Genomic DNA, 13,277 nt, shown 5'->3' on the forward strand with positions numbered 1-13,277 from the left:
CAAGGCCATGGGCATCATGAACTCCTTCGTCAACGACATCTTCGAGCGCATCGCCGGCGAGGCGTCGCGCCTGGCGCACTACAACAAGCGCTCCACCATCACGTCGCGGGAGATCCAGACGGCCGTGCGGCTGCTGCTGCCCGGCGAGCTGGCCAAGCACGCCGTGTCCGAGGGCACCAAGGCTGTCACCAAGTACACCAGCTCCAAGTAAACGCCTCCTTAAAATACCATTTAACCCAAAGGCTCTTTTAAGAGCCCGCCACTTTTTCAATAAAAGAGCTGTACAGTCAAGTAAGAAACCTTAGAGTAATTGTGCAATCCTTAACTTAAACGGTTTTTTTGTTTGGGGTTTATTTTAGTTTTTCAAGGTTTTTGGGTTTTAGAGGCTAATTGTTTTGTTAAAAATATTAGTTATTTTCATAAAATACTACTCTGGGTTTGCTACATTCATGAACATTTACTAACTGAAATGTATCTGTAAATTGTTTTATATTGCTGGGGGTATTGGATTCTTTTTTAAGGTGGTGCTTTCCTTAATTTATGGTTTTCAGAATTTTCAATAACGTTTTATGTGAGCAAAACCTTACTACTGCAGGTTTCAGTGTTGCATGTGTTGATGCAGATATAGTTACAATACAGATATTGTTTAATATTTTCATCAGTATCAGGGTCTTCAGGGAATTAGCAGATGTAATGCCTTGTAACCGAAGGATAGAAAGCTTTCTGGAATTTTCTAGTAAGGAGGGAATTGAAGTTACTAATGGATACTCATCCATTAATATACAGCATTGCTATAGTAAGATCTACCACTCGATGGCGCTCAGCCTCTGTGGTTTTTGGGGGCTGGGGTTATTTTTTCGCAGGAGAAATGCGTACAGCGCACTATAAAATAAAAGAATTTATGTACCCACAAGTGACATTTACCTTAACCTCTTGCAAATAGCCCTGTGATAAATATAACTTAGAAGTACTTTCCAAAATCTCCTTTATCTTTCCTATTTGTCTTTATAATTCTATTGTAATAGTGATTTTTTTACAATGACTTGCCTAGCTTCTCCCCATGACTGCTTTAAGTTCTCCTTGCAAATAGGAAAACATGTGAAGATTAATTTTTTTTTTTACTTTTCTTACTTTTTCTTCATTTATCTGTCACTAGTTGTAGTAAAACCATTAAATACTAAGAAACTAGACCCTCTAGGCTCACTTTGTAAGCTTCCAGACTTTATTACATAGTTACTAAGTAGGCTCAAACTGCAGGTTTTCTGAGTCACTCCCTGTCATTCTTGGATATTTACATACCACCATAGATGCAGATCAAAGCCATTATCACTTTCAAACTGCATCTGAATAATCCTAAATTTCCACTATATATTGTGAACTTCTGAAAATACCACAGTGTCTCTGTGGGAGCAGACGTGACACAAAGCAGATCCGTAAGAAATTTCATCCAAGCCTTTATTGTGCCTGCACACAGCATTTTTATCCCCTTCTCACCCTGTAGTGCACCCCATTCCATTGGCCATCACCACACCACCCCTCAAGTCCATTGGTGGAAGGACCGTTTTGAGAAAGTATCCCCAAAAATCCAAAATACAGAGAGATGTTGTTTTTCCATGGTGTTTCTCGCAGCACTGATGTTCTTTGTTTTCCTCTACCTTTATCTTCTTTCTCTTCTTCTCACTGACACACAGGAAACCTGCTGGCTTCTTCTTTTTCTGTTAACTCTTTCATCTGACCCTCAGCCACAGTTGCCCGTTTTCTTTGTATTTGAGCAGCAAACACAGCTGCCAAGGATTTCTGCAGAGCCCTTTGCAGAAATCCAGGCAAACAAGGGAGATACAAAACAACAATTATAATCACCAGCAAAACTGACAATCTGATTCTTAACCATGCTTTTAACCATACAGTGATGCCCCACCCTACAAAGAAACTACTTAAATATTCCCATTATTCGTCCACCCATAAGTGAATAACTCTCTTTAAAATCTAAACCACTCCTGTGATTTAATTTGTTAAAGTCTGATAAATTCACAAACACAACATATCCTGATGTATGGTCTCAGCCAGTGTCATCCACACGCTCTGCTTTGGCTGTAGGACCATCCATCCTGTTCATTTTTGCACGCTCTAGGTAAGGCTTAATACAGAGAGCAGGAACCCAACCAGGGCCATTGTCTGTCAAAACACAAACATATCCCCTTCCCCAAGTTATTAATTCCATGGGATCAGACCACACTCCAGTAAGTAAATCTTTAACCCACACCTTAGTATTTCTGATTGTTTAGAATTCAGAGAGGAAAAATGATAGAAAATAGGAGACAACTGTGAATCAGGCAAGGGACTTAAAAAATTTAAGACATAAACTGCCTTATCTAATCTCACTTGAGGGGGTTCCTGTTGCATTCCCCCCTTCTGTTTTTCATTTTGGAGCTTAAGAATGCCATGAGCTTGTTTCAGTGATTGCTTGGCCAGTAGAGGCATGGGGGATACCTGTAGAATGACCAATGCCCCAAACACAGAAAACCATTTGCAGCTTTTGAGAAGCATAGGCAGGGCCATTATCTGTCTTTATGTGTGATGGAGCTCCTAAAATAGAAAAAGCATGACAAAAATGATGAATACCATAACAAGCTGCTTCTCCTGTAAATGCTAATGCGACCATTGCATGAAAGTGTCAACTGTGACATAAACATACTTAAAATGACCAAATTCAGGTATTCTGGTAACTCATTACAGCATTTATCTGTCGCAAATCATGCAAAAGTCTCCATTTCCCTGATTTATTTTATTTATTTATCATTTATACAAAGAAAGGGGGTATTCCATGGGCTGAATGATTTTTCAGTATGTCCAGCTTGCAGCTGCTCTGCTACCAATTCTTGCAGGGCAGGAAGCTTTTCAATAGCGAGGTGCCACTGACTGACCCAGACAGACCATGTCAGGGCCTGGATGTTTAAGGCCCTGCATCCCAGTGGCCCCTGCTAAAAATCTGTAGTGATTTTGACACCCCACTTAGATAAGCAATCTCCGCCCCCCCCCCGCCAAATTATTTTGGGAACAAACAACATAAGGCCTGATGTTAGGCTTGTTGGCCATCAGGGTATTTTACATTAATCTCAATGGCAGACAGAGCACCTGTAGTTGAACCACCCCGTTCAATAATTCCAGAACCCTTTTGTGTAAGAGGCCACGTCTGAGGCCAGTGAAGGTGTGAGATTATAGTTACATCTGCTCCTGTGTCAATCAAACCTGTTATTGTTATAGTCTCTGCATGATGTCCCTTGGCTGTGATGACACACGTTCTTTCCAGACATTTCTCTGTCACTTTCTGAGTCCAAAATACTCAAGGTGCTCCTGTAGATCCAAAACCTCCTGTGCCACCACTCCGGTTCACTGTATTTGGAACACAACTCACAAAGGGAACAAGCTGAGCAATGCAAGTACCTTTTGGAATGATAACAGGGGGTTCACTAACAGATGCCATATCATGAATTTGTTCCAGGTAATCAGCATCAATAATCCCTAAACGTACATAAATACCTTTAATAATACTGCTTGATCTCCCTATCAAAAAAGCACTCAGCCAGTGTCCTATGGGACTACAGGCATCAAGAGGAACTGTACATATTTGCTTTATTGCAATAGTTACTGTGTACATAGTGGGTATATCTATGTATTTACCTCTGTGGAGCCCCTTATGGCCCCTGAATATTGTCCACAAATTGACAGCTTTTCAGTGCTGGGAGAACTCGTGGTTGTTGGCGTATTTGTCCCCCCACACTGCTTTGTGCTCTTCTTCCAGTTTCCCTGCAACAGCTTTCTGTTTGCATTGTTTAGTGTAGTGTCCAGATTTACCACAGCGATTGCAAATAGTCTTACAGCTCAAATTTGTTTTAGCTTTCATCTTTTGCTCATTATTTTTTGGGCATTGTGCCATTCCCCATCCTTGCTCTTCGGGAGTAAAACATTTCTGTTTTGGAGGTGCCAGCTCCATTGCTTTAATTAGAGCACTGATGCCTATTTGTTGAGCCTGTGCCAAAACCAAAGGATCCCACTGGGCCTGTAACTGTGGGTCATCAAAAGGCCCAGTACCCATCAAGGCATCAACTCCCACCCCATGACAGGGGTGTTGCTGTGGGAGTTTCATATTGTTTAAGGCAGCACTCTCAACTAACTCCCTCCACATATGTTGAAATGTATCATACAGTACAGGTTCAAACAAAATCATAGCAAGGTGTCTTATGTCACGTGGAGCAAGCCTATAAACATTAATAACATGAACCAATTGCATTACCTCAGGAGAATTAACACCAAATCGGGCGACCTTTGACAGAAGGGATTTAACAAATCCCCAGGAAAATGTTTTATGTGTATAATTCTGTCCTGTGTTAGGAATTGCTTTGGGAGCAGGAAAGGCTGTGTGATCATTACTAACAACATCTGTATCAGCACTCGGTGCATTGGTCGTTGCTGGCAGACCTGGTTTTTCTATTAAGTTCCCATCACACATCTCCATTGCCTTTTCCTTGACAGATTCCCAAAACTGGGCAGGGTTGAGTGGCACCACAGACACTTCACAAGAAGGTAAAGTCCAGGGAGCAGCAAGCTTAGATCTACTACGAGATTTACGAGAAGCAGATCCACGCTTCTGGTCAGAGTTTCTCATCTCTGGCAATTCATCATCATCTCTGCTAGAATCAGGTAATGGAGCAGAGACTCTAAACAGCTCCGTTCCTTCACCTGACTCAGAAGAAAGCGGGGGGGCAGACGGCTGGGCTTGTGTCTCTCTCAAGGTCAGCTCTGCTAACTGCCGGGCAGGAGGAAGGTATTTGCGCCTCGTGTTTAACTCCTGCTGTGCAGGAGAAGGATACACCGGTTGTACACGGTCTCTGGGAGACAAATATCGGGTGGTATTGCTCCGTGACCGCTCGGTCCCCGCATCAGCAGAGCCTGACGAAGCCCCCACGGAAGCGACTCCCACAGGCTGTCCCCCAGGGAGGGGCACAGCACCAGACCGAACCTCAGCCATCTGTTGTTGCCCACCGGCTCCCGTGCCTTGCCCTGGCTCTCGTTGCACCTTCTGCTTCATCCTCCACTCTCTTAAAACATCATAAAGCTGTCTCCACGTCGTAGCTAAATTTACAGCTGCTTTGTCCCCTTGCGAGATCACATCCCACAGTCTGTCCCCAACGGCTTTCCACTGTCTGACAGAAAAAGCTGTATTTATATCAGTGCACAAATTTTGGGATTTAGCCCATAGTAACATGCTACGAAGAGCATCATCTGTAATTTTAATGCCTTTGCTTCGAAGCAAAGCTTTCCATGCAGATAAAACTGTGCTTTCTTCTCTTGATAAGTTCGAGCCCATTATCCTCTAACCGATGGCTCACCTGGTAAATATGCCAGATGCCAGAGGCCTCACCGGTCTGTACTCCCTGTGGTTCACCTGGAGTTCCAACTCCGGATGCCAAATTCTCCTTTGGCCGCTCCCCTCGCTGCTCTCTGGGTCCTGCAGGGCTCTGCTCCCCCTGTCCGTCCCCACGGGTCTGTCGTGCTTCACGTCACCAGACGCTGCTGTGGGAGCAGACGTGACACAAAGCAGATCCATAAGAAACTTCATCCAAGCCTTTATTGTGCTTGCACACAGCATTTTTATCCCCTTCTCACCCCATAGTGCACCCCATTCCATTAGCCATCACCACACCACCCCTCAAGTCCGTTGGTGGAAGCACTGTTTTGAGAAAGTATCCCCAAAAATCCAAAATACAGACCTTGTTTTTCTGTGGTGTTCCTCTCAGCACAGATGTTCCTTGTTTTTCTCTACCTTTATCTTCTTTCTCCTCTTCTCACGGACACACAGGAATCCTGCTGGCTTCTTCTTTCTGTTAACTCTTTCATCTGACCCTCAGCCTGCTGTGGGCCCTCTCCAAACCACAGAATCACAAAAGCAAACTTTCTAGTATTGACTTGCATATTCTTTGGTAGTACAGGTAATGAGACAGGCACCAGGTCTCATAAACCTGTCACCTATTACCTAATAAATGTTCATTTCAGTTTGAAGGGTTATGGGGACTTCTCAGATTGGATTCAACATATCCAGTGGGAAGAGGCATTCTCCAAATGTAACTGGAATAGGGAAATGGTGTTTTGCTAGAAATGATGTTTTGAAATGGTGTTTTGCTATCTCTCCAAGTGCTCAAGTGCAAATTCTGAAACATAGGTTGCTTATTCTGAGTGCCTGTATATGTCTAATACCTTAAAAGATTAATAAACCATTGTATATTCCAGTCTCTAGGCTTTTTCAAGTTTTCCTGGATCACTGGAAAAGCACAAAGAAGTGCTCATATTTTGACAGTTGAATATGGTCACCAGAAGAATTTTTCTGTGGCTATTCTGTAAAATCAGTTGTGTAAAAATACCCCAGTGGAAACTACAGCTATCATGGGAAAGCCCTGCTGCCTGATTTAAAGTTTGAACTCAGTGATGCCTTTTGGCTTCCCAGCTCATAAGTGTTTGTTTTGCCTTTCCTATGTTTGTGTGCTCCAAGCTGCACCCTTCATTAGAAGCTGTCACAGAAATTCAGAGGATTTTTTTAATAGATTGTTTCAGTGTGTGAAATTATTATTAGGCCTATGAAACCCTTTCCTAAACAGAAAACAAAATGTTGCTGATTGCTTCTTTTAATTTCAGTGTGAATGATAAGGCAGTATTAGGGGCTATAATGTGGTCATAGCATTTGACATCAGATCTGATTGTAACATAATTCATTTTTCTAACATGGCTGAGAACAAAGTCCCTGAACTCACAAAGCTACTACCATGGAGAAATTTTGAACTTGTTTTCACCAGAGGTAAAAGTAGTAGGATTTAAAGCTCCGCAAAAACAACAAATCTTAAAAATTTCATACCACTATAGGATGAATATTCAAAACCACTAGTACAACTACTGTGAGTATAAAATCATATGACAACTTATTATTCCATAATCCATGTTCTTTACTGTTCTTTCCTATTTATTTCAGAGCAGTCCTCTTTGTAAAGACACCCTACCCAGATGACATCACCCAGCACCAGTAAAGAGGGCATGGTGTTCAAATACAACACCCTGGTAGAGCAGGTATTATTGCTGCTGCCACCAAAACATGAAGGAACTAAGCAGGTGCCCCCTCTAACAATTTTCCTGCCCTAGGTTCCTCGTGGAAGATCAGTTTCCAATTCCCTGAGTAAATAGTTTCTTTATCCAGTATGCAGAGGAGATAGAGCTGAGTGCCTTCAAAGAGGAACCCCCTCTAGCAGATTGCAACCCAACTCATGTCTGTGACACCCATCACCCAATCCCCAAATCAAATAATTCATTCTTGATCGTGGCCCCTTGACATCATATTGAGTTTTTTGGTCACAGGGCTGGCCTCCTTCTGAAGTTCTCATTTTTTGGGTTTGGTTCCCTGGCCCAGCTTTATTCCGCTTCTGTCTTACCAGTTTCAGCTTGTTCTGTGTTTGTGACATTATTTTTATCAAAAAATTTACACTGCCATCAGCTCATGTGCCCTAGGGCTCCAACTTCTTGATCATCCAATGCAAAGTTATTAATCCAAACAATTCTCAGAATTGAGAAGTGCTTGAAAGCATAATCTATAAACAGGCCCCTCATATTGTCTTTTAATCTACCCTCCATGTTTGCCTTCAAAACACCTCTTGATTCAAAACATCTGAAATATGGGGAATATTCACACCTGGTAATACAAACACTTTTGTCAAAACTTTTTTTTATTTTATCAGCAGCTTTTTGCATCTCAAATGATCAAAGTGACATTACAGTTTAATCTTGTAGTAAATGACCAGGAAAAAAAAAAAAAAAAAAAAAAAAAAAGAGGATACTTAAGAACAATACAACCAGTTACAAAATTTTCCCCTATTTCATTTTTACTAGAAAAAGAAAGTCAATATCACTCCTGGGAGAACATATTTCTTCTCTAGATGAACATCCCCACAGTAAAATTTATATTCATTCATTATGTTTAAATGAGAAAATTCCCTCTCTTTTTATTTCTGCGAAAGTGAAATACACCATCTGGGGAAATGTGTATCTGTATTCTCTAGTTAACTCACTGAACAGTGTACCAGAAATGAGAAATAGATACCAAACACCTGGATCAAAAGGTGAAATCACAGACTCTAGCAATTTTCTGCTACTTCCTGAAGTTTTGTGGGATTTTTGAGGGTTTTTGATTTTGGTGTGGTTTTGTTTGTTTTTTTAATGCTTGTTTTGTTTTTATTAATGAAGTAAAGCAATATCTGCTCTCAAACCTGAAATAATTTATTTTAATGGCCACAAAATATAATTACCTGACACCCAAAAGAAATTATTTCAGTGTTAGTTTCTCAGAGGCTTTCTTTCCCATTTTAAATAGGAAATATTATATTTAAAAACAATTACAGTTGCAGGAGAAAGCATTAACTGCAGCTAGGGAAAAATATTTGGTCTTACACACACCTTGATGTAATGTTTTTGGCCAGTGGTGAAAATCTGCCCGGGTTAGATAGGAAAAGAAAGAAATTGAGACTTCAGGTTCCTAAACTTGGTCTAAGGATTGTGCCATTCACAGAACAACACAGCTCAAGACATGACACAAATCTCACTGGAGGAGAGGGCTGAAGGTAGATGGGAATGCAGCTGGGAACTTCTCCCTTCCCAGCTCACACACTTATGGGGAAGGAAGAATCATTACAGGGAGCAGAGGAGCTTTTCCCTCAGGGACTGGGGTCACAGAGCTAGAGACCTATGTAGGTGGAAAGGGTATTTTCAGTTAGATTTCTTTAATGGCTACAAAGAACTGAATTATTTGACTGCAGTGCTATCAAAGAGGTTGTTCCAAAAGCATTCCTTGTCAAAAATGATAGAAGGTATTTTTCAAAGAACTTCATACTTTCATTTTTAACACTGAGAATCTCAGGAAGCAATTATGAACATAATGCATTTTACAACTAGAAAATAAGTAGATTGAAAAGAGTTACAGAACAGATTAGAATTTTAATCCCACATAAAATCCACAGCCTTTTTGTGCTTGTACTACTAGTTATTTTACATGAGGATTTTTTTACTTGCAAAGGTCATAGGAAAATGGAAGAAATAATTCCTGAAAGAAGAAGAAAGCACACATAGAGTGTTACATCTGAAATGTGAACTTCATACAGATGAAAGGACATTAACCTCCTTTTGTGCAGTATCAGAACTGTGAAGAAATGCACACATCTCTGGTATTCAGCCTCTTTTCCTTTTGTAGCAAATAGCAGCCACTGCAACAATAAACAATCTGGACACTCCACATGATCAAGTTTTGGTTGTTTTTGGGTTTTTTCCTTATGCTCTAGGGACACAGCAAGGTTATTCCAATTAGAAAAGAGGACAAAAATTGCCATGAGAATGGCATAACTCCAATCTTTCAACACATCAAAATACATCTTTAAACAGAGATGCTTCTGCCTGTGCTCCAAGCAGCAGCAGACTGGACTGACCATCACAGGCAGACCTGGGTGCCCAGACAGCTGAGCTGGCTCAGGATGCCAAATTTATCCGAGTCTGTTCTACTCTACATTCAGGGGCTTCTGAAATCACTGTTAAAACCCCCATGAAGGAAGTGAAAAGGTCACATTTCACAGGCATATGCAGCTGCTGGAGTTTTAGCCTTAACTGATACTTACACATCATGCAAAACCTCATAATTATGTGTTGTACTTCAGATTTACCACAGCAGCTCACGTTTCTCAGCAGGAAATGGCATGGGATAAAGAACAAGGGGAAACACCAGGAAACTGCAAAGGAGCTGGGATTAATTTACAGCATTTGTCTGAACTGAATAATGTCTACTTTTCTGCTTCACCCTACAACCCTAACAACGGTAAAGTAAAAAATACTTTAACTGGAGGCTGGGGTGAAACTGAAGAGGAAATATCTTGTTCCTGGATTTAAAAATCCAGGGCCCTTCCCTGTCCTTCCAGGAGACATCCAAGCCTTTTCATTGCCTTTCCCTGCTGCTCCCAGGCGCCTCTTGCAGCTCAGGGCGTTGGTGGAAGCCACAGAGTAGCACAACCTGTTGAGCTCCAAAGCTGAAACACCCCCATTCCCACTGGGAAGTCCTGCTCCATCCTGTGTTACCCCGCCCTGCCATTTCCCCTTGAGAGGAATGATGGATTTGTCTTTACAAACAAGCTGTGGGTCTGCTGATAGATGAAACTAGCACTGAGATATAAAAGGAACAATGGGATGGGGATGGATTCCAATGATTGATGAATGGAAGAAGATTACAAAGCCTTTATAAACCAACTGTAGGTTTGCTGGTAAATGAAACTGGATATTGAAAGGTGAAAGAGACACTGGGGAAACACCATAAATTCCATAAGAATTAAAAATTAAGGGGGAGGGTTATACATTAGAGGGGAATCTTATGTATCAGGGGTTCTGGGAAATCTGTACCTCTCAAGTACCTCAGCCAATGGGGAAAGAGAGAGGGACTTGTGGTTGGGAAATTAAGATAATTCAGAAATTAAGATAAAAAACTGAGAGACCCCAGGGGAATGCCCCATGGCCTCTCCCTTTATTTGAATAAAGTAAAAGGACTCCTCTGTCTCCTTTTTGGACATAAACTTCTGGTGTTTGTGGATTAATTTTCCTGCCACCCTCCTCCCAGAGGCACATTAGTCCTTAAATCACCATCCCTGATCCCAGGACAAGGAGCAGGAAAATATCAGCTTGTCAAGGCCTGACCAACAAACACAAAGGATTTCGTTGTTGCTGGAGAAATGATGGTTCCTGGTGGGAACCATCCACTCTGTTACTCACCTCCCACACTCCCCCACTGCTGTATTTATGCAGCAATGGGATAACTCAGCTTCAGCCCAGCTCTCCTCCTTAATGTGCCCAAATCAAAATCCAACGATTAAATTGCAAAACGCACAACCTAAGGGAAAAAAAAACCCAAACAACCACAAATTCGTATGTGATTCCTTTGTTTCAAGGCACAGCCGGGAGCCAGAGTGCATCCTGCTTTTCCAAACTGCGCTCCTTCCCTCAAGCACAGGGGGTGGCAGGGGGAGAGGGAGGTGAGTGGGGGATGTGGCATCAATGGGCAGAATGGTGGGGAGGGGGCTTAGTAATGCCCTGCCCAAAACTCTGTCCACTCAAAGAGTTGTTAAGTGCTCCCATTTTCACCTTCCTCTCCCAGTCTGGTGTTGCATAAACAAGTTATTGTCAAATATCCAGAAGGCCATCTGTGCCGATCAAAGGAGGCTGCCCGTGTTCACACCAGCTCTGTTAGGAAAGACATTTTCAAAGCAGTTCTGCTCTCTTAGCCCAGTTTTGGTAAACCACATCTGTAAAGCATTTTCACAAGTGTCTGGCTGCAAAATATACCTTTGAGATCCTGCAGCCCTTCATAATTTAGACTTCACGCAGCCCTATCTTTATTTTCTGGCTTTATTTCCACGTTTGTAACTCAATATTACAACTACATAATGACTAAGCACATTCTTTAGCAGAAAAAAATGAGGGGAATGACAACAATAATTAATTACATATCTTTTCTTGACTATTACCACTGTACCCTTAATACCAGAGAATTCTTTTGTAAGGAAAATAAACCCACAAAACCGTTCTGTTGGAAGTTTCTTGAGATACAAACTAGAATTTTATCCCAGTCACACAACATCGAGATGATGCACAGTTTTTCTTAGAAGTCTTTCCCGTTGTTTTCTAGAATCAGATATACAGAGAATAATTTTGTTATGTGGAACAAACATATATAGACCTCCTTTCCCTGTGGAATGGTGAGCTTATCACTGCCTCAGTTTTAGGGAAATTAAATTCAGTGAACACCAGCTCACAGATGTTAAGTCACATCTACTTTTCCCTGCACTGGAGGATGGAGATGGGGAAAGACAGTCACATTGAAAACTGCTCCTGTTACTGCAGTACCACAAACTGCAAGGCAAAGACTCATGAAGCCAAGAAGCTGCTGGCTTCAGCAGCCATGAGCAATAAAAAATAAGCCAGGAGGAGCCCCAGTAAAGCCAGAAGGAAATTGGAAACCAGCAGGACAGCACCAGAGAATTAAAAGCAACACTGTGACCTGCTGTAATACCAGCAGCTTTTCTAAGACTGACTCACTTTCTCCCAAAAACAAATGCCGGCTCGAAACTCCTAGTTTCGCACAGGGAGAAGAGGGCGTGGATCCAGTGATCAGTGCCACAAAAACGAAATCCAAAGAGATTGTGCTCTTTGCAGTGTAATGCAGTGACCATCACAGGTAATGTAGTGGCACATCACATCAGGCCGCTCCTAGGGAACACTGGCAACTCGTACCTGCCTGAAACCTTTCCCTGTGCTCTACAATCCTGCTAAGGAAAGCCGGTGGGACAGCTTCATGTGCGAGTGTTAAAAGGCACCAAAAGTGGAGCAATCAGGAGCCCGAGGCTAGGAACACGCCTCCTGTTGAGAAACAATCTGTTCAAGGTTACTACCAGGACCACGTTATACTATTTAGGGGTTTAATTCTGCAAGTTTTACTTCCTTTGCCATTCACCCTTCTCTGAAACACGATACAACAGTGACTACCTTCTCCTTAGTACTCTTAAGGGAAACAGGAACAACCCAGATTCCTAAAAAGTCTCTAATGTTGTCCTCTACCACGTAGCGAACAGAGCACTTACAGCAATGTCGGAGCTAGCTGACCAGGACAAGTGATATTCACACCACTATATAACTCCTAATTCCCACTATTAACACATTGAAAATATCAATATATTAGAGAAAAAAAAATTAAGGAATCTAAAAAGGCGTGAGATGACAAAAAAATCTCGGTGAAAAAAACTAAGTTGTTTTAAGAAAAAAAAAAAACCCTAGCAGTAAACAGTCCCGGTCAAGGAACAAGGAGAAGGAAATAGAGAAGAGCATAATTAAAGGGTTAAAGAAAATACAAACTTACGTATCAGTCTCCTTTCAGTAGAGAATTAAATAGCAGTGACACAACCCTTTATGACGAATGTGGGCGGCTCTGAAAAGAGCCTTTGTTTCACGATGAGCCACACAAAGCATTTACTTGGCTTTAGCCTTGTGGCTGTCGGTCTTCTTGGGCAGCAGCACGGCCTGGATGTTGGGCAGCACGCCGCCCTGCGCGATGGTCACCTTGCCCAGCAGCTTGTTGAGCTCCTCGTCGTTGCGGATGGCGAGCTGCAGGTGGCGGGGGATGATGCGCGTCTTCTTGTTGTCGCGGGCCGCGTTGC

At 42.1% G+C, this 13,277-nt stretch overlaps 2 protein-coding genes across 2 annotated transcripts; one reads left to right on the forward strand and one right to left on the reverse strand.

The window, feature by feature from the left end:
• The first annotated feature begins 6 nt into the window (after positions 1–6).
• Positions 7–913, forward strand: LOC107204305 (histone H2B 1/2). Its single transcript, XM_015627187.3, has one exon. It carries the CDS (start codon positions 8–10, stop codon positions 209–211), a length of 204 nt encoding a protein of 67 aa, XP_015482673.1. The 5' UTR covers position 7; the 3' UTR covers positions 212–913.
• A 517-nt stretch (positions 914–1,430) lies between these two features.
• LOC117244433 lies at positions 1,431–6,766 on the reverse strand. The gene is made up of 2 exons (XM_033514554.1): positions 5,772–6,766; positions 1,431–5,574 (listed from the first exon to the last, which is right to left on the reverse strand). The coding sequence occupies exon 2, from the start codon at positions 5,366–5,368 to the stop codon at positions 3,734–3,736; it is 1,635 nt and encodes a 544-aa protein (XP_033370445.1). The 5' UTR covers positions 5,369–5,574; positions 5,772–6,766; the 3' UTR covers positions 1,431–3,733.
• Positions 6,767–13,277: the final 6,511 nt, after the last annotated feature.

Source organism: Parus major, chromosome 1A, assembly GCF_001522545.3.
Source record: "Parus major isolate Abel chromosome 1A, Parus_major1.1, whole genome shotgun sequence".
NCBI lineage: Eukaryota > Metazoa > Chordata > Aves > Passeriformes > Paridae > Parus > Parus major.

Excerpts from the sequence above, each read along its gene's own strand:
- LOC117244433 (XM_033514554.1), bottom strand. The coding sequence starts at position 5,368 with ATGGGCTCGAACTTATCAAGAGAAGAAAGCACAGTTTTATCTGCATGG.
- LOC107204305 (XM_015627187.3), top strand. The coding sequence starts at position 8 with ATGGGCATCATGAACTCCTTCGTCAACGACATCTTCGAGCGCATCGCC.